General features: G+C 42.4%; 1 protein-coding gene across 2 annotated transcripts in view; it reads right to left on the bottom strand.

Annotated features, from left to right (window-relative positions):
• Nucleotides 1-8,935: 8,935 nt before the first annotated feature.
• Nucleotides 8,936-22,171, bottom strand: part of CNIH3 (cornichon family AMPA receptor auxiliary protein 3) — a 73,992-nt gene continuing 60,756 nt past the window's right edge. For both annotated transcript variants that reach the window (XM_074988591.1, XM_074988590.1), the window contains 3 exons: nt 16,513-16,625; nt 11,746-11,889; nt 8,936-9,061 (listed from right to left, as the gene is read on the bottom strand). In XM_074988591.1, the coding sequence (XP_074844692.1) occupies nt 9,034-9,061; nt 11,746-11,889; nt 16,513-16,625 (285 nt within the window). In that variant the 3' untranslated portion in view covers nt 8,936-9,033. The remainder of the gene's footprint in view (nt 9,062-11,745; nt 11,890-16,512; nt 16,626-22,171) is intronic.

The following is a 22,171-nucleotide window of genomic DNA, read 5'->3' on the forward strand; positions in this document are numbered from 1 at the left end:
CTACAAATTCTCTGTAATTATCAGTCTCTGTTGTAGTTGCAGCTCTATGGATCTTAAGATCCAAATTCAGCTGTCTCTTTGGTTATCTTCTTGAACTCGTAATTTCCTCTACCATCCATGTGCAGGTAAAAATCATAGTGTTTCCACAGGGACTCCCTGGGGGATACAGCGAAGAGAGTGATGCCAGCCTTCCAACAATGACTGTAAATGTAGATTCATTAGAGTCTCAGGTGTTCTCTTATGCCTTCATTTCTCTTTTGTACATTGATAGTAAAGAATCAGTCAGATGTTGGAACTTCCTAGGATTACTCATAGATCCCTGCAATTATGTTGAAATGTCTCCTCCTGGTCCATCTGGAATGCATAAGACCTTAGATGCAGATTTTCTTGAACAGTACCTTGTAGCAGGGTGGTGCTACTGCCAACATAACTAACTAATCAACCCCCCTGCCACATCAGCCCCTTGGACTATAAAAAGGGAAAAGAAGTTCCCCAATTTTACTTCTCTTTCCCATTGGTTATTTCATATGATTTCATTATTTATTTGTACATCTCATTCTGCTTCCAAGTCCATTCAGGACTCAAATGACACAGCTGAAGGTCAGCATTGAGCATTTTCAGAGAAGTGTGTTTAGTGCTTTCAGTCACTTGAATATGTACTAAAATTCACTCTATGAACGATAATGGGAGGCATAGGGAGACTTCCAAACACAATGTGCTGAGGTTGATCATAAAGTCTAAGAGAGAAAATCTTCTTTCCAGCTGAAAAATACAGTAATGCTGAAACTCAAGAACAATTAGGTCAGTAAAAATTGCCCTTAGTGTAAGGCACTCCGCAGCATGATGACCGGTGAGCAGTTATAAAGTCAGGATTGTCAGGGATTTTTTCATCCCCTGGGCATCATCGCCCCCGTGGGTCAGGGGAGGCAAGCCTTTGGCCATTAAACATCAATGCAGGTACAGGTAGAATCTAAAGATACATAGGCTGCCATTTAGCAGCCCCCTGCAACGGTCACTCTGTGTCAGTTGGTTTCCCCAGTAACCTGAACTCATAAATAATTCATAATCATGGATTTGAATTCCGGGCTCCTGACTGGGCGCAGGTGGGCAGTTTCTGGAAGCTTCCCCAGCTCAGAGGACCTGTTTGAGAACAGGCGCCCAGAACTTTCATATGGTAATTACCTCATGAATCATGTATGAACTCTGTCTATATAAGTCAGGCTGGTCCTGGCATTCAGGGCTCTTGGGTACTGCGGGCAAGAGCTGAAATCACTGAGGTGGCTGCCCTTCAGGGGGTGCCGCCTAGAGCTGAAATCACTGCAGCACCTGTCTCTGTGGCTGAAGCTGTGCTGAATCATTGGAGCTGCAGCTCGCCTCAGGGACAGCTGAGCTCTGAAGCGGCGCCGTCGTTCAAGCGCCTCCCCGAGCCCTAGCACCGCGCTTGCATCTAGGAGTGGCAAGTGGGCCTTCAGGCGTACTCACCGGGTGGCAAACTGGCCCGTGGCTTTTGCCACGGGTACTGCGTACCCGGTGAGGAAACTGGAGGCCCACCAATGTCATCTCATCGACGCCTCTCCTACGGCCATAACATCACCTGGCAGTGCCTACCTGGACCATCTCATCTGCGGTAACACCACCTCCGTCATTCTAACTAACCTATCTGACCACCGGCCACTTCTTCACTAATTATTCCAAACACCAGACTTGACTATTCACTTAAATATGACGACTGGACTTGACCACTAACTCTAGATAAAGACTACCGGACGTGTCACCTTTAATTTAACTGTGTATAGGCCAGGCCTAAAGGCCCAGGCCAGACTTTCCCATGTAACATAAACGTAAATACCAATGTTATGTTAAGTATGTTAGTATTGTTAGTATTAGGATAGATAATTAGTATAGCCAATTAATATATAGATAAGTAAGATATTGATTACCCTATCCTACCCCTATTGTTTAAATCCGCAAGCTATCGCAGTACTGGGTGGGGAGTAGCGCCCCCACCCGGACTCTCTTCGGAGATAGGCTGGTGACCACCGGGAACTCTGGGCACCAGCCTCGGTAGCCTGAGAATCTAAACATCCATTTCCATTTACCCACTCTCTTTAATTAATGTATATTTGTATATAGGGGTATAGTATAATAGGTTAAAGTCTAGTTAATATAGTATAGTATAATACAATATAAATGAACATATAAGTTTCATGAATAGATAGTTATACTTAATAAACATAGTAAATTTGTTTGCCCTAACATCCCGTCTCCAATTCTTCCATTCACTTTTGCTCTCACCATCTCCGTCGGTTCCTTCCCCCGGTGGCCCTTGGGCGGGGTCCAGTGCATCCCCCTGGGTCGGCACTCTCGCCTAACATCACACGTGGGGTTGCAGCTGGGTCCGGCCGGGTCCTCAGACCCCTTTGGAAGGGTGGGGTCTCGCCTTCCGGTCGGCTACCCAGGGCCGGTCGGGAGCCACCCAGAGCGGGCGGAGAGGCACCTAATCCCGACAAGGATAATTTAACGTCACTGGCTGCATATGGCTAATACAAATTCTTGAATATGAATTTCCCTTTGAAAGACAAGTGATCCAAAGTGACAAAGTAAATATAGTTTGCTCAGGACTAAACGCAGCTACATGACAAGATGTTACTTGGCAGCTGGGAAGGGACAACAAAGCTAGTCTTTTCTCATGTCACTGCTGGGGCACTATTGTTATAGATAGTAGGTCTATAAGTCAAGGGCATCATTACGTTGGGGTCTATCAGGCTGGGAGACCAGAAACTACAAATGTAAATATTGCAATTAGAAAACACCTTCCATGGAGCTTTGTTAAAGTAACTGTTGCATGTACGGGAGTGTGTAATTCAAAATCAAAGAACTAGTAGGGTTTATGTAAAAATATGTTTTGATGTAACTAGGTCAATTTTAAATACTTGTTTCAATAAATGTGAACTTTGTATTTTTAAAGTTAATGCTTACTTTTAATTCCACATTTCCCACCCATGCCCAGCAGAGTTGTCAATAACACTGCAAAAGAAACAGAAATATTGTACATTAACAAACAACTACAGTCAAAATGCTTATTTCTGATCCACAATGCATAGTTTTTAACCAACGCTGGCAGCTTGTTTTTATCTAACACTGTCTTTCACTTTGTGTAGATTTGTTTTACACCTGTAAAATGTGGTGGCCAAATTTTATTTCAGACAAGAGCAGAAAATGTTAATTTGGTAGCATTTTACAATAGTTTTGCACTCGTGTATGAATTACTTCGCTGTCTCTCTACTATTTAATTGGGACACATTTTTCAAACAGAATTTCCAGGAATCATAATGATTTTGTTGGAGCCATGTTTTAAAGTCATCAGTTTACTCTTACGGATCAGTGGATTAATACCTGTAAATTTGTACTTAAATCAGATTAAAGCAATCACTCTGAATAAGGATCGTTAGATAGAGTTGTTATCATGGGGCCAATATCTCCTCTCCTGCAGAAAATTCCATTAATTCTGGCCTTGTACAGGATAAAAGAATTTGGCCCTATCTTTCCCATACACTAACTAGCTGATTCAAGAAAGGATATGGTGTTACTATAAATGCATTAGTATCAATGCACAGAAATAAAATACGTTTAAACAGTTTTTAAACCTATTCATTACCTTTTATCTCTTATTAGTTGAGTGCATTTTATTTGATTTTTGCCTTCCAACTCACAGTCTATACAAAGGAAAACACCCTAATTCCACTCTGTGAACTCTGTGACTCCCCTGCCTTCCTCTCTCTTCCTAAAGGAGCTATACATGGCAGGCCTAATCCAAAAAGATGCTGAATACACCATCTTCCTAAATAATTCCTTGGTAGTTGAGGATACTCAGCATTTCATAGGATCAGGCTATATATATACACAATACTTGCACAGAGAAAATACTTGCACAAAGAAAATTTAATTACTCACATGTCTACAGCTTAATTTTAAAAAAAAAAAGAACTACTAATTTCATTGGGCGAATGTTGTAAAATATTCTTGGTGTTTACTTAATCCCAGTGGAACACAGACTACAAATGTATAGCAGCATTTTCACAAGTAATGAGTGACTGAATAATTCACCATAACAATAATAAAGAACCGATCCTTGATGCAAAGTTCAGTCCAACACAGATGGGACACAGTAACGGCTTTGCCAGGGGGATACTCTGACAATTCTATAGCAATCTATGGACTAGATCTAAAGTCCATTAAAGAGGAAAACTTCCACTGACTTCAACAGATTTGGGATTAGGCCTTCTCAGCTAAAGTCAATGGACCCTAGAGGTGAAAAACAGATGCTGATGGAAAGTAGACACAAGGTTTCTGGGCTCCATGAAGGAAGTATACATCTCTGCATGCTGGATTCCAGTTTCACATCCATGCACATTAAAGTGCAGGGGAGGGAAAAGGAAGCAGAAGCAATGGATTTGTTAGTGGCTATGCTGATTCACTGGCAGTCATGCCACTCCCCAGTAGCAGTGATAGTTTACAGCAACCTCAGGGTTGGTGTAGTTTCGACATGACTTTTGGGGCCTGGAGGATTCCTCCTCCAGTTCCTAAGGCTTTGTAAAAGCAGGTTAGGTCCAAGGAAATGGATGAAACAGACAGAACTAATGACAGCCTAAGTGCAGTTAATTACTTGTTGGCTATGTCTACATTTGCCCCCTACTTCAAAGGGGGCATGATAATCAGGCTGATCAGTGAACACTGATGAAGTGCTGTGATGAATATGCAGCACTTTATTAGGCTAATTCTCCCCATGGCAACTATGAAGTGTCAAACTTCGAAGTGCTCACATGCCGTGTAGCCATGGGTACTTCGAAGTGCCCACACTACTTCAAAATGCCTTTACTCCCCAAATTTTTGGGCTATACGGCATGCTGGCACTTAGCAGTTTGACAGCTGGAAGTTGCCGTGGGAGAATTAGCCTAATGAAGTGCTGCATATTCATTGCAGCACTTCATTAGTATTCTCCGATCAGCCTGATTACCATGGCCCCTTCAAAGTAGGGGGCAAGTGTAGACATAGCCATAGCCAATGAACTTTGCTATCATATTAATTTCTTGTATTCAAGACCAAAACAGTCAGGGCAGTGACAATTTCATTCAACATCATTGCAATTACTATGATTAAAAATAGAATAGCATAGGCTGGAGATTAGAAATTGCCTTCCAAGGGCTGCCTTTTCAACTAACCATGGGTGCATTAAAAGGCAGCTGTTAAAACCAGGGTCCTGTGTGGTCATGTCAATGGATTCGGTACTTAGGGATTTCAGAGAGCCCAAATCATCTAGGTAGAATCCATGGACAGGTACATCCATCAGGTTTGTCTTCCCCACAGTTGGTTCATTTCCAACTCTTACCTCCCTGCTTTAGAAATATTCATCTCCCATTAACAACCGACATGTTATGTATGAAAACCTGCCTCTAAAGCATCTTTCAACCAATGAGCTCGAAGTACTGTCATAAGATAGGTAACAATATTCCCATTTAACAAATGGGGGTGCCGTGGCACTGAAAGGTTAATGACTCAGTGATGTGTTGGTTTATACACCCATTCAGAGGAATAAGGGTGCATAGAGAAGCCTTTTGTTTCCCTGTGTGGGCTCCCTATAGCTGCGTCTACACGTGCACGCTACTTCGAAGTAGCGGCAGTAACTTCGAAATAGCGCCCGTTGCGGCTACACGTGTTGGGCGCTATTTCGAAGTTGAAATCGACGTTAGGCGGTGAGACGTCGAAGTCGCTAACCCCATGAGGGGATGGGAATAGCGCCCTACTTCGACGTTCAACATCGAAGTAGGGACGTGTAGACGATCCGCGTCCCGCAACATCGAAATAGCGGGGTCCTCCATGGCGGCCATCAGCTGGGGGGTTGAGAGATACTCTCTCTCCAGCCCTTGCGGGGCTCTGTGGTCACCGTGTGCAGCAGCCCTTAGCCCAGGGCTTCTGGCTGCTGCTGCTGCAGCTGGGGGTCCGTGCTGCATATACAGGGTCTGCAACTAGTTGTTGGCTCTGTGTATCTTGCACTGTTTAATGAAAGTGTGTCTGGGAGGGGCCCTTTAAGGGAGCGACTTGCTGTTGAGTCCGCCCCGTGACCCTGTCTGCAGCTGTGCCTGGCTCCCTTATTTCGATGTGTGCTACTTTGGCGTGTAGACGTTCCCTCGCTGCGCCTATTTCGATGTTGGGCTGAGCAACGTCGAAGTTGAACATCGACGTTGCTGGCCCTGGAGGACGTGTAGACGTTATTCATCGAAATAGGCTATTTCGATGTCACTACTTCGAAATTAGCTATTTTGATGTAGCGTGCACGTGTAGACGTAGCCTATATCTCCAGAGTCAATGGGAGGGGGAAGCTGTTATTTACCTTCCCACATCGCTGGGCAGAGAGGACAAGCAGAGATAAAAGTAGCCAGACAGTAGTCAGAGTTTATGCCCTGCCCTTCAGAATGTACCAACAAGCACAGCTGAGCCAGCAGAGGGAGACAGAAGCAACCAGCAACAGCAAAGGGCTGGCACAGATCACTTTTCTCAAAGTAAAGAAGCAACAAGAATCAAACTGATTCCGTAATCACAGTCATTTTTTAACCAGGTCCTGGGACAATGCAGCCCTACCACACATTTTCCTTTCTTAGGTTTGATTCTAGCAAGTGTACTGAACCAGGGCACATATCAGGTTAACTGCAGAATTAAGGACAGAACCCTGCTCAACTTATGATGCCCCTCTTAAATAAGGCTGGCAAATCTAGACATAGGGAAAGATAAAAAGTCTTTCAAAACATTTTATTTTTTGTTCTTTGCTCTTTGTGACACACATCCCTCGTCGCTGGTTACACTGGTTCTGATGCTAGCCCACACTTCCACAATACAAAATAATCCAGATGAACTTTACAGTAACAAGGCATTTTGTCATAAAACAAAGTTATTTTACTTTAAAAGCAAAACATACTATCTGTTCTACTTACCATACCATTGGATAAAGTCTATGGATTCAAATTTGGCCTTATAAGAAAAATCACAAAGCTCTGATACACATTTGAAGAACTAAGACTACCAGCTGCACCTGCCACTATTTCAGCATCTCTGTTTAATAAACAGGAACAGTTTGCTGTTGTGCGGTTCTTGCTTCTTTGGAGGCTGATCCCCCAAGATGCTGTGAACTTGAGGGATCTTTCCTCAAACCCCATTGATCTAACCCCCCCGCCCCCCGATGTAGCTCTCATGCATATGGTTATAAGCATGGTGGCATAAGGCTGATTTAACAAGCCCTATGACATTCAAGTTCCCCTTACATTAAGGGAATCCTCAGACAGCTACTTAAGCTAGCTGTAAGTCTGCTTTGCATTTCAGGAGCTGTTCAAAGTAAATTTAGTGAAGGTCAGAAGCTGGCACCATAATCAAACAATTCACCCTTTGAGTTCAGGGCAAGTTTTGCCTTGAGCCCATCCTGAAATCCTGCTGAGGTCAAGGGGACTACTTGTAAGAGTAAGGATTAGGTGGTGTGAGTAAAGCCAACAGGATTTGGCCGAACAGTATTTATGGCAATTAATGTTCTTTATTGCAACCTGCTCTTTAGAATTGTGTAATCAGAATATCTCTTATCTTCCATTGCAGTTTTCATTTAAGAAATACAAGACTGGATTTCTCAGCGAGATGAGACATTAAATTACTGTTTACATTAGCTTTTGTTTTTTTTAATACAATAGTCAGTATACAAAACATCTTAAGGTTTCCAGCCCAGCACTCTAGTCACAGGCCTAACAGGTTGCCTTATATATTATATATGCATGCAGTGCCTTTTTTGTTAAAATAAGAGGAGCCAGTACTCAGCCCACCTCTCCCCAGGCAATCCCACGGCTCAGGCTGTTGAGGTGCCAGTACTCAGTACAGGCACAAAAAAAGCACTACATACACACGCGCACACACACACATTGTGTGTGTGTTCCAATATGTATTTATTCATAAGCATATACAGTCCGCCTATATCAACTTTCATTCTAAGATGAAGTCAAAAATCTTTGCATTAAATTATTTTAAAAATATTGACCATCCTTTACAACACTTGTCCAATATGTTGGAAAACAAGCACTACATAGACCATTAATTTCAGGTTAAAATTGGACAACACACATGAAAATTACACACTAAAATAACCTGGTCCTTTTCCAGTACAATATTTTGCATACAACATTCTGGTGTGTAGAATATTCATGTTACACCATTCTATCATATTGTAATTTTTAACTATTTTTCCCCGAGAAAGAGGAATACTATGCTACTGAATGGTTGACAGAATTAGGTCATCACAATGAATTTTATACATAACTGTACCATACATAAACTGTTGCATCACAAATAGAATATAAATATATATACCACTGGATAACCATCTACAGGAACAGCATATTTTTGGAAATGACTGCACTGCTGGCTTCCTTGTCCTGGGTGGAAAAAAGTATTAAAACCAATTAATTGGCAAGCTACAACAACTTCTTCCTTAGAGTCACATGGCCATCCACAGATAACTGACACGAATCCCAATTTGATTCTGACCAAAGTTCCATCGCAGAATGTGGTATATTAAGCATGTGTACCAGCAGCATCCTTAGCAACTGTTTCTGAAAACTGTGATCCTCGCTCTTCACTCCTTTAGTACAAAATAGCCAATAAGAAGCTTTGTTACTTGTGAACTAGCAGTTTGAGATGAACCAATTTCACTCAGTAGCATCTTCCATCATGAAGTTCTTTGACTTTGCAAAGTCAAAGCTGCAGACCAGGATACACAGAGAAACAGAAGATAAACATTGTTCACTCTGCCTCGTCTCCAAGGTACATTTGATCCACAGTTGGCCAGTATTCCGACTGTGTATCTCTTTTATATTCTATATTACCCGTTGGGTTCAAAGCTTTCCTCTCCTTACTGTTCTTTTTACCAAGCATCATTGTAGGCTGACTCGTCGTTGAGCTCCATCCTTTGCTGTTCCCAGTCTTTAATGATGATTTTTTGAGTTAAGAGCTCACTAAAGTGTAGATCATGCTGAATACAAAAGAGAAAGAGCCAATATGAAAGAGTCGTTTTGAAGCATGGAGAACATTTTGATTTATATAACCTTTACCCTCCATTCCTAATATTTGACTCTAATGGCCTACACCTTCCTTTGCTAAACTGGCTCACATTCCTTCCTTCTCTCTATGGCAACTGCATTATGGTGGAATTAAAATTAGTACCAGAAAGCTCCCAAGATGCTACGGATTTATTAGCCATTTTCCATCACACCACAAGCTGTGTTTGAGCTTAATAATCTACATTCTGATGTCTGAGTGAAGTGATGTGAAGTGAAGAAAACACAAACATTCTACAAGCGTGTTTCATCTTTGAAATTTCTGCCAGACATTCCCTAAGGCAGTGGTTCCCAACCTTTTCACTAATGCAGACCCCCAAAGACTCCCCAAAGCATCTGCGAACCACCATCAACCCCAATTCTAGATGCTATGGACACTTCATTGAATGAAAAATGAGAACACAATAGAGAATTTTGGACAGCAATTAATAACATTATTGGAAGATATTTAATTTAAAAATAACTGATTGTAAACTTGGCAATTTATTTAAAACTTATTTTTATGATCATTTTTATCTTTTTTTTTTGCAGACCCCCAGAGGTCCATGGACACCACGTTGGGAGCCACTGCCATAAACGGAAAGCAGAGTTTCCACTGAAATTGTATTTTTTCTTTTCCTAAGAGAAAAAAAATCTTCATGTAATGAAGGAAATATCAAAAATAGAGAGATCAGTTGTAAAGGTGACATTTATCATAACTGGGACTGTATAACTATGGAATCATATAACATTTCCTCAGATCTGCTTTATTTTCTTTCCAACTCTGATAATATAGGTAGGGATGGCATGAGTGAAACTGTAATTTATACTAGATTGCTTAGGGCCACAATGCAACTTTAAGTTTCTGGCCATGTTTTAGGATGACAAAACGCAGGGACTCAGCCTGGAGAAAATTCTGAATTACTGTATGTATGTAAGGCTACGTCTACACTTACCTGGAAGATTGATGGCTGCTACATAATTTTTGGTATGCCAATTGCATACCAAAAATCAGCTTTGCAGCAGCTGACTTTCACAGCTATCTTCGTGCAGAGCTCCTCCCATCGACCCTCCTTAATCCTCACAGCTAGCAAGGAGCTCTGGTGTCAACACTGACCCTGGAACATGCCATTTCATGCATGAGCAAAATGGCACCCCACAAGATCGAACCTAAGTAGTTGATCTTCCACCCTCAGTGTAGATGTAGCCTTAGTAGCTGATTCTAGTCTACTGGTTTGTACAAAAGGGTGGAAACAAAGGGACTGTGGCTCTGCCTTCTCACATCTCTTCACTGCCTTGTTTGTGAAAGTTAGCATCTCTAGGGGAGCTAACCCAGCATTATCCCTGCCCTTCCCACTCAGGCAGTGTGAGACTCATGGCCAGGAGAGCAGATGAGTGAGGGAGAAGGACCCTTGTGTTTTCTCACACAGATTTGGCCAGATATAATTTTGCTCTTAGTAATTACAATTCAGTTTAACTGCCACAAGTTTTAACGTGCAGCCTGCAGCATTTAGACCTCAGAATAACACTGTGATCAAGTGAGTAACTATTACACTATCGCTATTACTAATCACGAAGAGACATTCAGCCTGTCACAAAAATGGATTGACTGAACACGCCCCACATTACAAAGGATTATGCAAGACAAGGGAGTTTGGAGAAGAGAGACTGGACATGATCCCATTTATGAGAAGAGGAGAGGGAAAAGTAAAGTAAAAATTAAAACTACGTAACATAACTTTATTTAAAATAAGCAGCACGAATGTGTGTTATCAACCTGCTTTAGTGTAAGTACACAGCCCCTACCAGCAAAAGTGTAAGGATCACATTAAACATGATCCCTGCATATTCCTTACATCAGCCATTTGCATCTCTGCCCTTAGTAAATGTGACAGTGTAAGGGGGGAAAGTGGGGTGGAGCTGTTTGAAGACCAGGAGTCTTCCCTTGATTTACAGTGACCTTTGAATCAGGCCTTGTATGGCTAGTACTAGAACTATCTGTATAATGCAGAGCAAGCTGGCTCAGGATAGGCTATAGGACAATTACTGCCATGGGCACCTTACTGCTGCAAACCAGAGGAGCAGCTAGCTGGTTAGCAGCTAGCTGGTTAGCAGCTCTAGGGCACCATGGGAGGAAGGGGCATTCATTTCAGATTAGTGGGCTGCCATTGGACCCTCTTTCTAGTGCTCTTTTGAGTGTTAAATAAAAATCAACTTACACAGCACAGGGCAGATTTTGAAGTAAGTTATCAACAAGTGATATAACTTATTGGCTATGATATCAATATAGAGTGATATCCATCTGAGCAGACTATCCACAGGATCAAAAAATATTTCCTAGCAGAGGAAACTCTTTAACTGAAGGCTAAAAGAAAAGCCACACTTAAGTGCTGTTCTGAACAGGGATGTTGCCCTGAATCAGTGGCTGAAATGGTTACTCAAACCCACGAAAGCTCACCTAATAAATTATTTTGTTAGTCTTTAAAGTGCTACTTGACTGCTTTTTTGTTTCAAAAATAGGGGAGTGAGACTGCCTGTTCTTGTTGGTCCATAGTACAAGCTTAGTGTTTACATGAAAAACATCTCTATGCCACCTCCATATGGGAATGATCAAGCTTACCAGTAAAGATAGTAGAAGAAGGAAAGGAGATAAAAAGCTAGTTTACACCAGGCTTCTTTCTGACAATAACTCAACGTGTCTGCATTCATGACTGCAGGCGGATCATATGCGAGCTCTGAACTATCCGCTGGACAATGGAAATACCTGAAAAATACAAGGGGAAACACCTGGACTGACACTAATATTGTAGGTCAAATTATTACAGATCGTGGGTTCCCATACTTCAAATCATCAGCCAGAGTCCTGAAAAGATGCCATCTCCTCCCATGACACAGCAATGCATCGTTAGGATTGGTGCTGAGGTTTTAGATTTTCCTTTGAAGCATTTGGCATTGGCCATGGTTGAAATGTGGATACTGATCTAAACATATAATCATATGTCCCATGCTAATTAATTCTTGTGTACCTCCTATGTTCTGTTAACTAGTTAGGATCACACAGTCCATCTTTCTTACATGACTGAGACTTACTCTCTAATACTAATGTGTTATGAGTGTCACTGTTGTCCAGTGCATTGTTTCTGGAGCGCAGCCACAGACTCCTGAGCAGTGATGTGAGGAGTAGCATCTCCTCCCCTGGGGCTGTTGGCAGGGTCTGGGGTCTGGGCCCTGACACACTCTGGAACCCGTATATGCTGAAGAAGCAGGCACCTAGTGCAAGTTCCCATCTTCCTGGAAGTGGTAGGACGCAGGCTTCTGGCTTCAGCCCTGAGATATGGGGTTCCATCCCTTGGCTACATGGTTTCATGCTCTGGCTGCAGGGTCCTGGGCTCCAGCTCCAGTCCTGCTGGAGTGGATGTCTGCCCTGCCGTCACTACCCCTTCCTCCCATTGTTCCTGGTCCCCACTGTGTCTGATCCAGGCTTCGGTCACACAGATGCAGTGCACTAGTCCCAGGGCTTCAGCCTCAGACATTCCACAACCTCTTACCCCAGGCCCCACTGCTTTCCCCAGCCCCTCACTCACCACAATGCATCTGGGTTCCACTGTCTCGCTCAGCCCTGCACCTGTACCCCCATAACTTCAGGGCTCCGCTGCCCCCCTACCCACATTCCCATCCAGGCCTTAATTTGTGCCCCTTAGCTTGCCAAGGTTGAGTAAGTCTGATGAGAAAAGAGATATTTTTATGTTGGCTAAGATCAGTACTTGCTGCCTCCCAGCTAGCTAGCATATCTGATGCTATGAAAATTTGTATTAACACATACAACACATTTTTCACAGCACTTACTAACTAGCAAATGTTTAAAAAAAAACCCAAAACAGCAAAAGAAACAATAAAAAGACAAGAACACGCAAAGCCTATAATATTATTCTACTCCCTTTAGGTCCAGTAAAGAATAGAGACAGCTGTACATTATTTTTGTTATCAAGTCTGCAAAAAACCTCACATGAATAAATCACAATGATTAGACATGTGTTTATGCATATTTATTTGGTTTTTCTAAAGTGAATTAAGTATTTTGGGAAAAAATGTCAGATTAGGAGCCAACAACATTTGGTGGCCATATTCTTAGGCCATGAAAAAATTAGTTGTGAGAACCCCTAATACAGTGGTCAGAACAGGTAATCAAGATACAGTAGACTCCCGACTTACACGATTTTGACTTACGCGTTTCTTGCAATCACGCCAGCCACTTGGTTCCCAGTTGCCAGCTACAGCAACCGGAGAGGAGCCAGGAGCTAGGCTGCTGCCTGGTTCCTGCCTCCCACCTGCTTATAAGAGCAGGAAATGAAGGCAGCAGGGCTCCTGCCCCACCTGGTCCTGACTTGTGGGAAATTTGACTTACGCTTGGTTGCCCAGAAATGCAACCTATGTGTAAGTCGGGGGTCTATGTACCTGAATTCTAATCACAGCTCTATCACTGACTAACTGCATGCCAACAAGTTACTCTCTGAAACAATTAGCAGATCACTTGGTCTATCTGTCAAAGGAGTATAACAATACTTACTTACCTAGTATGGCATACACTGTATGGTTTAGCTGCATTGTTATAGGTACAGATGCTGAAAACTTTACCACCAAAATAGTTTTTGAATGGACAATTACTTTTCTACACAAGGGAAACATCAATATTTGTTGACATTGTTTGGGTTTTCAAAAAAAAAAAAAAACGCTGAAGAATTGTTTTTGTCTAAATTGCTTTGTGGGAAAAATAATTTCCTGATCAATTCTAGTTAAAGGCTCCTATATCCTCAGAAGGCTACCTGTGTTAATCTGTATCTTTACAAAACAAAGCAAGCAGTCCTGTAGCACCTTAAAGATTAATAATTTTATTTATTAGGTACTGAGCTTTCCTGGGAAACACCCACTTCTTCAGATTCTGGAGAAAAAATAAAATTGTTAGTCTTCAAAATGCTACAGGACTGCTTGCTTTCTTATCCTTAGATGAAGTAGATCCTTAGATAAAGTAGATTACTGTAAATACAGGTTGCACCTCCTGGTCTGGCACCCTCGGGACTTCAATGGTTGCAAGTGAGGGATTTTGCCAGACCTGGGGAAGTTAATGCCTCCCAGTGCCTGGCTGCCTCCCATTGGCCCTCCAGCTGTGGCTCTCTGGCTGTCTGGCCACAGCTCACGACGACAGCCAGCTTCCCTGTCCTGGCTGCTGGGGGACGCCTGCACTCCAGCCCTGTGCAGGGCTGCCAGTGGATGCTACCTCCAGCCTGGCCCCACTGCTTCTGCAGGGCTCCCAGCCCTGCTTGCCCTCCTGCCTGGCTCTCTGGTCCAGGAATGTTCCTGGTCCTGCTGGTCGAGGGATGTTGCTGGACCACAGAGTGACAGTTTTAGGAGGTGCAGCCTGTAGTATAGTAACTATTATACAGAGATTGATGGGCTCAGGAATTGATTATATTCGTATGTTTATTTACAACCCATCCACCCACCCCCTTTAAACGATGGAGAACCAACACATAGCCAACCTACTGAACCAGATGTTTAATTTCTTATTAATGATAAGCAAGTCCTCTCTCCCTCCTTCCATGCCATCATCTGCAATACTGACTCATCTTTACTTAGAATGTACATTCTTCATTAGGGCTCACAGGTGAAGTTCTGACTCCATTAACTTCATTGGAGCTATGATTTCACCCTACGTTTTTCTATGCCTTTGTACTAGACTTAGCATAATTGGTCCCGATGCTTACGGTAGGCTTAATATCAGAGTAATAGTGTACATACACAGGCATCTCTGCAGATAAAGATCTATTGTGCTCCCCACCCCCAGTCCCCAAGCAAGGCTGTAAAGATTCAGCATCCACAAACATTTTTGCCTTGCACATTAAATAAAATTTTCACACTTGCCAGACACCTGTCCTTGTGACACTTCAAGTATTCCTCTCTGTGAAAAACGATGTTGGAAATACTATTAGCTTTCATGTGGTTAGACCTCACAAGAGAGAAAGCACATTCACCACTCCATCAAGCTTTCAGAGAATTAGATTGTCACTCAAAGCTCAGAGGGAATAATACACTATGCCATTTCACTCATCATTACTACTGAGCTTTTGCAGAAAGCACTCTATCACTCTGCAGTTCCAAGCCAAGATACTCCTAATAATTTTCATTATAACACTGCTCTTTGCACTGCTACACTGCAGTAGGTGTCTGCTACCTTATGTAGCTCTCCAGACATAAAGATATCCTGACAAGATAAAAATCATGTATTTCTTTTAAAAATGTTATAGGAATGTAGTGCTAGCACAAGGTGCCATACTGACAGCAATGGAAATTAAAGTCCCTTAGTTATCCTTAGGACAGCTGGAGGGCTGATTCTTTTCTGGGATGCACTGTGGACTTGGCTACCACGGAGCTGGCTGCAGTTCCCTGGTCCTACACTGTCTGGCTCCAGAGTAAATTACAGCTGCTGAACAGAAGCTTAAACAACTAATTCATAGTGTCCCTCAGTGACCTTACCAGAGGAAGATCAGGGATCAAGCAGCTCCACTCCATCACATTCCATGTCTGAAAAGGCCCCTCCTTCCCACTGTAATGGGGCAGGGGAGGCTGCCTCTATCAGCGGAAAACTCGCCTGCAGACAGCTAGAGCCAGAATCCAGCCACTCTGCAAGGCCAGAGCAGCACTAAGTGCCTTGAAAAGACCAGAGAATCTGGCCAATAGTGAGGATAGTGAGAGCGGAAACATCCCTCAAACTCCACCCATCAATGATCCACAACCCTGATAGAAGGATTAAGAGAGTAGTTTTCTGTCTCCATGTCCATTCAAACCCTCTAGATAGCAACTCTTTAGAGCCAGGATTGCTATCAGTCTGCACACTGCCTAATGCAAGGGCCAGCTGCACTTTCAGATTCTAATCTGCTTCATTTCCAGGTTCTCATGTGCAACTACCTTGCCATAGTATTTGTGTTCCAACACTATAATGTAACAGTTCATTAACTTAATCTAAGATTTTATTTTAAAAACTACATTCTTTTTCCCCCTAAAGTGCCATAAAAATATTTCTTTTACTAGGTTTGTAGAAACTTTGATATCCATTCCATCCTTGTCGCTGGAACCTGGGCGCCTCACATTTTCCTCTTTCTCTAAGTTGACTGTTAAAGGATGAGGCCCTTTCAGCTTAAAAGTATGAATTCACAGCAGAACTGAGATGCACCGTCCAATGCAACTAATGGTGCAGAAAGGGAGATTGGAAAAAAAAAAGAAATCCATCTTTCCTATTACTGCTGTGCTTTTGTTGTCTGGAGCCACACACATGTATGTTGACTGGGAAAATGAGGGTGACAACAGCCCCATACACAGAAGACAGTCTTACCTCCAAAAGTGATAGAAAACCAGAGGAACATTCAGTCCCAGCGTTAGCCATTCCTGAGCACACAAGAACATGATGCAGAAAAGGCTATGGATAGAATACTCAGGCAGCACTAGCTGAAGAAAAAAAAAAGCAGAGAACAGATAAATCAGAAGAGTACTTATGTGACTTTAATCGTTTAAAACAGCTTTTCAGAAGGTAAATCAGAAGGTGTATATCCTATATATTATTTTTGCAGTGTCTGGCTGTCTGTTTGCCCTGGGGAGGTTCTACCACATGCTCCCCACCAGATTCTGGAAAATTCTACAACAGTCTACAAAGGTCCATGGGATTCTACCAAATTCTTCAGTGTTTTAGAACATGCTACGTCTTATACCAGGAATGATGATTATGCTACTACAGAACGTAGCGCCACATGATGGTCTTTGCAATGGCACCCGTCTCTTGGTGAATCAGGCGGTGAATGGACAGCTCCTGGAGGCAACTACTGTAGGAACAAACTGTATCACACTTATTCCACACGTCACATTCCAACCTACCAACAATACGTTTCCATTTGTGTGGCAGAGACATCAATTCCCAGTCCAGCTTGCATTTGCCATGACCATCAACAAAGCTTAGGGACAGATGCTACAGGGGTGTGTTGTCTACCTACAGGAACCTGTCTTCATGAATGGACACCTCTATATTGCTCCCTCCTACACTGGCAACCCAGAAAACATCCACTTTGCACTGCCTCACAGCACAGACAATAAGACTCAGAATGTAGTCTATCACTAAGTGTTGTGAACGCTGCTTTCTAACTTCTCCAAGCATCAGGGTATTTTTGCACTGTGACGATAAATAAACTTTGGCTGTGTACGACAAGAAGTTTCTGTCTACACCTTTTTTCCCACCCAGCTTCTGCTTGCATGCAGAGTTGCAACAGGCCCTCTAGTGTACATAAAAAGTGCACCTTACCTAAGAGGCAAAACAAGGAGTGCTGCGGTACCTTAATGACTAACACATTTATTTGGCCATAAGCTTTCCTTGGTTGGGTTCCAACCCAGGAAAGCTTATGGCCAAATAAATGTGTTGCTCTTTAAGGTGCTACAGGACTTGTTGTTTTTTTGCTGAAACAGACAGCCACCCCTCAGAAATTTAACTGAGAGGCAATCAGGCAAGATTCTTCTTTTTAACTATTTTGCTGTATTGTAATAAATCTCTCTCTTTCTCTTTCTCTTTCTCATCTTTTTCTCTCAAAGTCAAAGAGTTCTTACTTATATTTGGTACTTCTTCCACGGTAAGTAACACACTTAAGAGATATCCAGTAGGAGTAGCTTCAATTATAGTATCCTCAAAGCTCTCTATCCTGTGCGGATGACAGATCCTGGCACAACTATACAGTTTGTTCCTAGACAGGTTATTTATCACTGCTGCTATTTTTCCTCCTTCTAGAATTTGAGTTACAGTACAGATGTAACCTTTCCAGCAAGGAGGATTCATCACAGTCACAAATTGCAGATAAAAAGTGCTTAATGGTGGAAATATATCTGACTAAACAACCCAGCATTTAAAGTGGGATACTTAACAATCCATTCCCATATATCTGTTCTGAAGTATTTGGAGTGGGATAGCCTTTTAAGTGGTCCATTATCAGTAAAATGTACAAAACTGGTAGATCTGAAGGGAAACTGACATCAATGAGACCACATGAGCATAAGGCAGAGCCAGGATTTGGAGGTCAAAGCCCTCTTTTTATCCAGAGATCAGGCTTGCCAGTGCTAATAGCAGTGAAAACTCCCCACCACCACCACTTCTCAGAGAAAATGTCTATGAAGAACATGGGAGAAACCTTTATTATTTTAATTAACATTATGTGTACCACTATATACGTAATTGTTGTTCTGCTGTTTGCTCCCCAGTTTCAAAAGGTTAACTACTGCAGGAGCTCACCCTCAGGAAGGCACACAACAGTTATAAATGATGCACTGACTAGTATTCATATACAGCAGGTATGAATTCCTGTGAAGTTTTTCCTTCCAGTGCTCTGTTCAATAGGCTGGCTGGTATCCCTGGGGGTAGAGGAGTGAAGAGGAAGGAAATCCATTTGGGGAAAATGAAACAGAATTTTGGAGGCATTATACACATCAGCCCAGCAGCTGACAGGGACACAGATGTAAGCAGTGTGTGCTAGGGAGCAGACTGAACTTCACTCCCTGAGACTGAGGAGTTTTGGACAAGTCAAGCCAGGGGTGCACAAAGTGAGGGGTTGGCCCACATGCAGGAAGGGTGAAATTTCATTATGGGGGCACAGCACAGTGGGCAGCTGGGTTTTAGGCTCATCCATCTCATTAAAAACATTGAAATATGTTACTGTTTTATGTATGTGTATTTACATTTATATACCCGTTAATAAAGTTCTTACATTCTACATAATTCTTTTCTTGCACGTGCCAAAAGGTTTGTTTTTTTCTCATATGAATATAATTGAAATTTCCATCAGTTTGGATTATATTGGACAGGTTGGTGAAGCTCTGCTAATTGCCAGGATGAAAAGTGGGGCCCCGACCTAAAAAGTTAGCTTACCCCTGAGCTAGGTCTACCTAGCCTTTAGGTACGACAAAGGCATGTAGGCTGCTTGTTTCAAACTTTTCTCACAATGCTGCATTTGATGTATAACAATATTTTGTTTTGAAGAAGCTGATCTGAGACAGTGGATCATGTACTGATCACAGCTCCCAAAGGGATTCATACAAATGCACAAAGAGAATCAGGCTTGCAAACCAGTCACTTTTGGTACGCAGGCAGCTATAACCTGGAGCGTCAGTGTAAAAGTGAGTCAGGGGAGAATGCCAAGGGAGGAGTGAAGGGACAGGCCCTGTCATTTAACAGCACGCCCAAAGAGAAATGGAGGGAGAGTGCTAAATTATACCTGCTCCTGAATCATAAGAGTGCCTCAGCTCCAACCTGGAGGAATCATCCCTAGGGCCTGAGCCAGTGTCCAGTGAAAGAATGTAAACTTTCAGCTGGACTTCAGTGGGCACTGAATTGGACTCCTGAAAGAAAATGTTGGATTCAAAATCCAAGCACGCTCAGTCCCTGCTACTCATGCCAAGACAGTCATTTATGGTGGTCGTTTTTATGAAACGGGTGACTTGTCCATTAGTAATTAGGCTCAGAGGTAAAAAAGACCACACAGGAGCTGTCTAAAGATAATCACTTTAGGGTACAACTGATCTGCCACTAGTTTCAACCTGCAACCTAGGGAAGGAAACTTCCTAATTCCATTATTCTGTCACCATTACCCTTTTCCAGTTGTAACTACTATAATTTGTCTTTATGGCTGTTCAAACTGGGCATTACTCAACAGTGGGCCAAGTTAGAATATTTGTTGCTCATGAACATGTTATAATGTGCTGTGTGTGTGATTGCACAGTAGAAAAATCAATTCCTGCACAACAGAATAGCAGCAAGGTAGCAAATAGCAGTATGTGAAAAGCTAGGGATGTCTGTAAACAGAGCAACAACTTATGTACAGGAAACAAGAAGCCCAATTGTTTGGGACTGAGCTACTCAAGAGACTGCCTCAGCTCTAAAGTAGCTCAACCTCTGCAATTTTGATCAGTGGGAGTTCGAGTTGCTAGAAAAATGAAGGCACTTGTTCTTAATGGATCTTGCACCTATGGAGAATCATATGTCACAGCTAAGTCAAACTGTTCACCTACGTATTGGTAAGTTTACTTCAGTGCTAAGAGTCTGATGCTACTTAGAAGCCTTTAGCTCTTCACCAATGCTCCCAAATTCCCCAGAGCAATGGGAAATCCCACAATTTTATCCCTTAAAGAGGAACTGCCGCAACCCTGTGAAAGTCTCTCCCCAACTCCCATCTTACACCTCCTATTCCAAAACCCCCAAATACCAGACACCACTCCTCCTCTCAGAGAATAGCTAGATGGATTCCTTTCCAAGCCTCTCCATGCCATTCCTTCTTAAGTGACACAAACTCTTCCACCTTCTCTAGAGGCTGAACCTGCTGCCTCCCTGTCATTCCCATACTGAGGAATAACAGGAAAGACCATGGAGCCAGATTCTAGGTCTCCATGGTTACTGCCCAGGTGAAAGCAAGCCTGTTTACATTAAGACCAGATCAGTCCCCTTCCATCTACATAGCAGCAACAAAAAAACTGCAAATGATAGACAAAGAAAATCTGAAACCCAAATCTGAGTCTGAGATAATAGGGTGCATCTCAATCAGTGGTGCTGTGTTAATTTACACCAAGCCTGTGTTCAGCCTACGGAGTCTTTTTGCCTTCCATCCATTGTAACTTTAGCTCTTTTTTATCCTCCACTTTTCAGAAGCACTCATAGAATGGACAACATCTAGGATGGGAGTCTGGAGATGTCTCCAACCACCTCCCAATGAGATCAGTGCCGAGCAGGTTGCCATTTTTCTACATGATCACATACTAACTCCGACTGGTGGAATTTGTCTGCATTCATGTCAAGGAGGCAAGAGAAGAATCCATGGTTTTCAGAGCAGAGAGTTAATTTCACTTTGGAGTCCATCTTAGTAGAGCTCACCCACTGTGAGAATGGGTTTATTGAGAAATATCAGCTGCCAGATTAAAGCCTTTGTGAGAATAACAAGTGATTACCCTATTTAACAGCTCTTAAATTGTGCTAATTGCAAGCGACAGACTGAGCTGGAAGAATTCAACACAAAGTAGTGGAAGAAAATGAACTGGATTACTCAGAAAAATAGAAGCACTTTAGAAGTGTGTGCGTTGACCTGGAATGGACACACATCTGGAATGCACACATTGGAAATGCCTTTTCCCTCTGTCACAGGCACCAAGATGCTTAATGAATTGTATATAAACATACTGCGCACACACGTTACATTTTAGCATGCCAACAGTTTTAGATATTTTATTCAAGTGCAAATTCCCATCTCGTGATACCCACATCTGACAGTATGTCTCTCCAGCCTGCTTTAAAAAATCTAAGCGGCACAGTGTCCACCATTTTCTCTGGGAGGCTGCTCAACTGCCTAATAAGATCTCATCATTAGGAACATGTTCTTGCTCTTCAGTCTGAATTTTCATTTGCTTAATTTAATTCCATTTCACTCTGTTAAACCCCAAGCCTGTTTGTATCTCCAAAGGCTCTATCCTCTGGCATCTGATAACCATCTCTCAGAAGCTCAGTGGCCTAGTAAACCTGGATATGTTACAAGACTACATCACAATATACAAAGAGATTATTTCACACAATGTGCATTTGAGAAAAGTGTAGGGCATTATTAAAATCAAGAACAAACCCTTTTAGGTAATTCAGAACTGCTCTTCTCAGACTACTAGAAATGACTTATTGTATTTGTGACAGCAAGCATGCATCTTGGGTGGGGATGGCATTATGGGTCCCGAAATGTCTATTGAAGGCCTGTTTCTCTATTAAAGAAGATTTATTTTGTTTAACACCTTGATCCTTGCAACAAACATTTAAAAACAAGAATGCAGAAAAGCAACAGAGTAGTTTAAGAGGATAATCTCTGCAGTACAATTTATATATTGACATACTTATTACTAATAAGCAGGTTTCCTTTCCCCAAATGATATTCTCATTACTCTGCTGGACATCTGGCTATGTTAGCAATACACACCTGCCAATGGATCCATAT

This window comes from Carettochelys insculpta, chromosome 3 (genome assembly GCF_033958435.1).
Source record: "Carettochelys insculpta isolate YL-2023 chromosome 3, ASM3395843v1, whole genome shotgun sequence".
Lineage (NCBI taxonomy): Eukaryota > Metazoa > Chordata > Testudines > Carettochelyidae > Carettochelys > Carettochelys insculpta.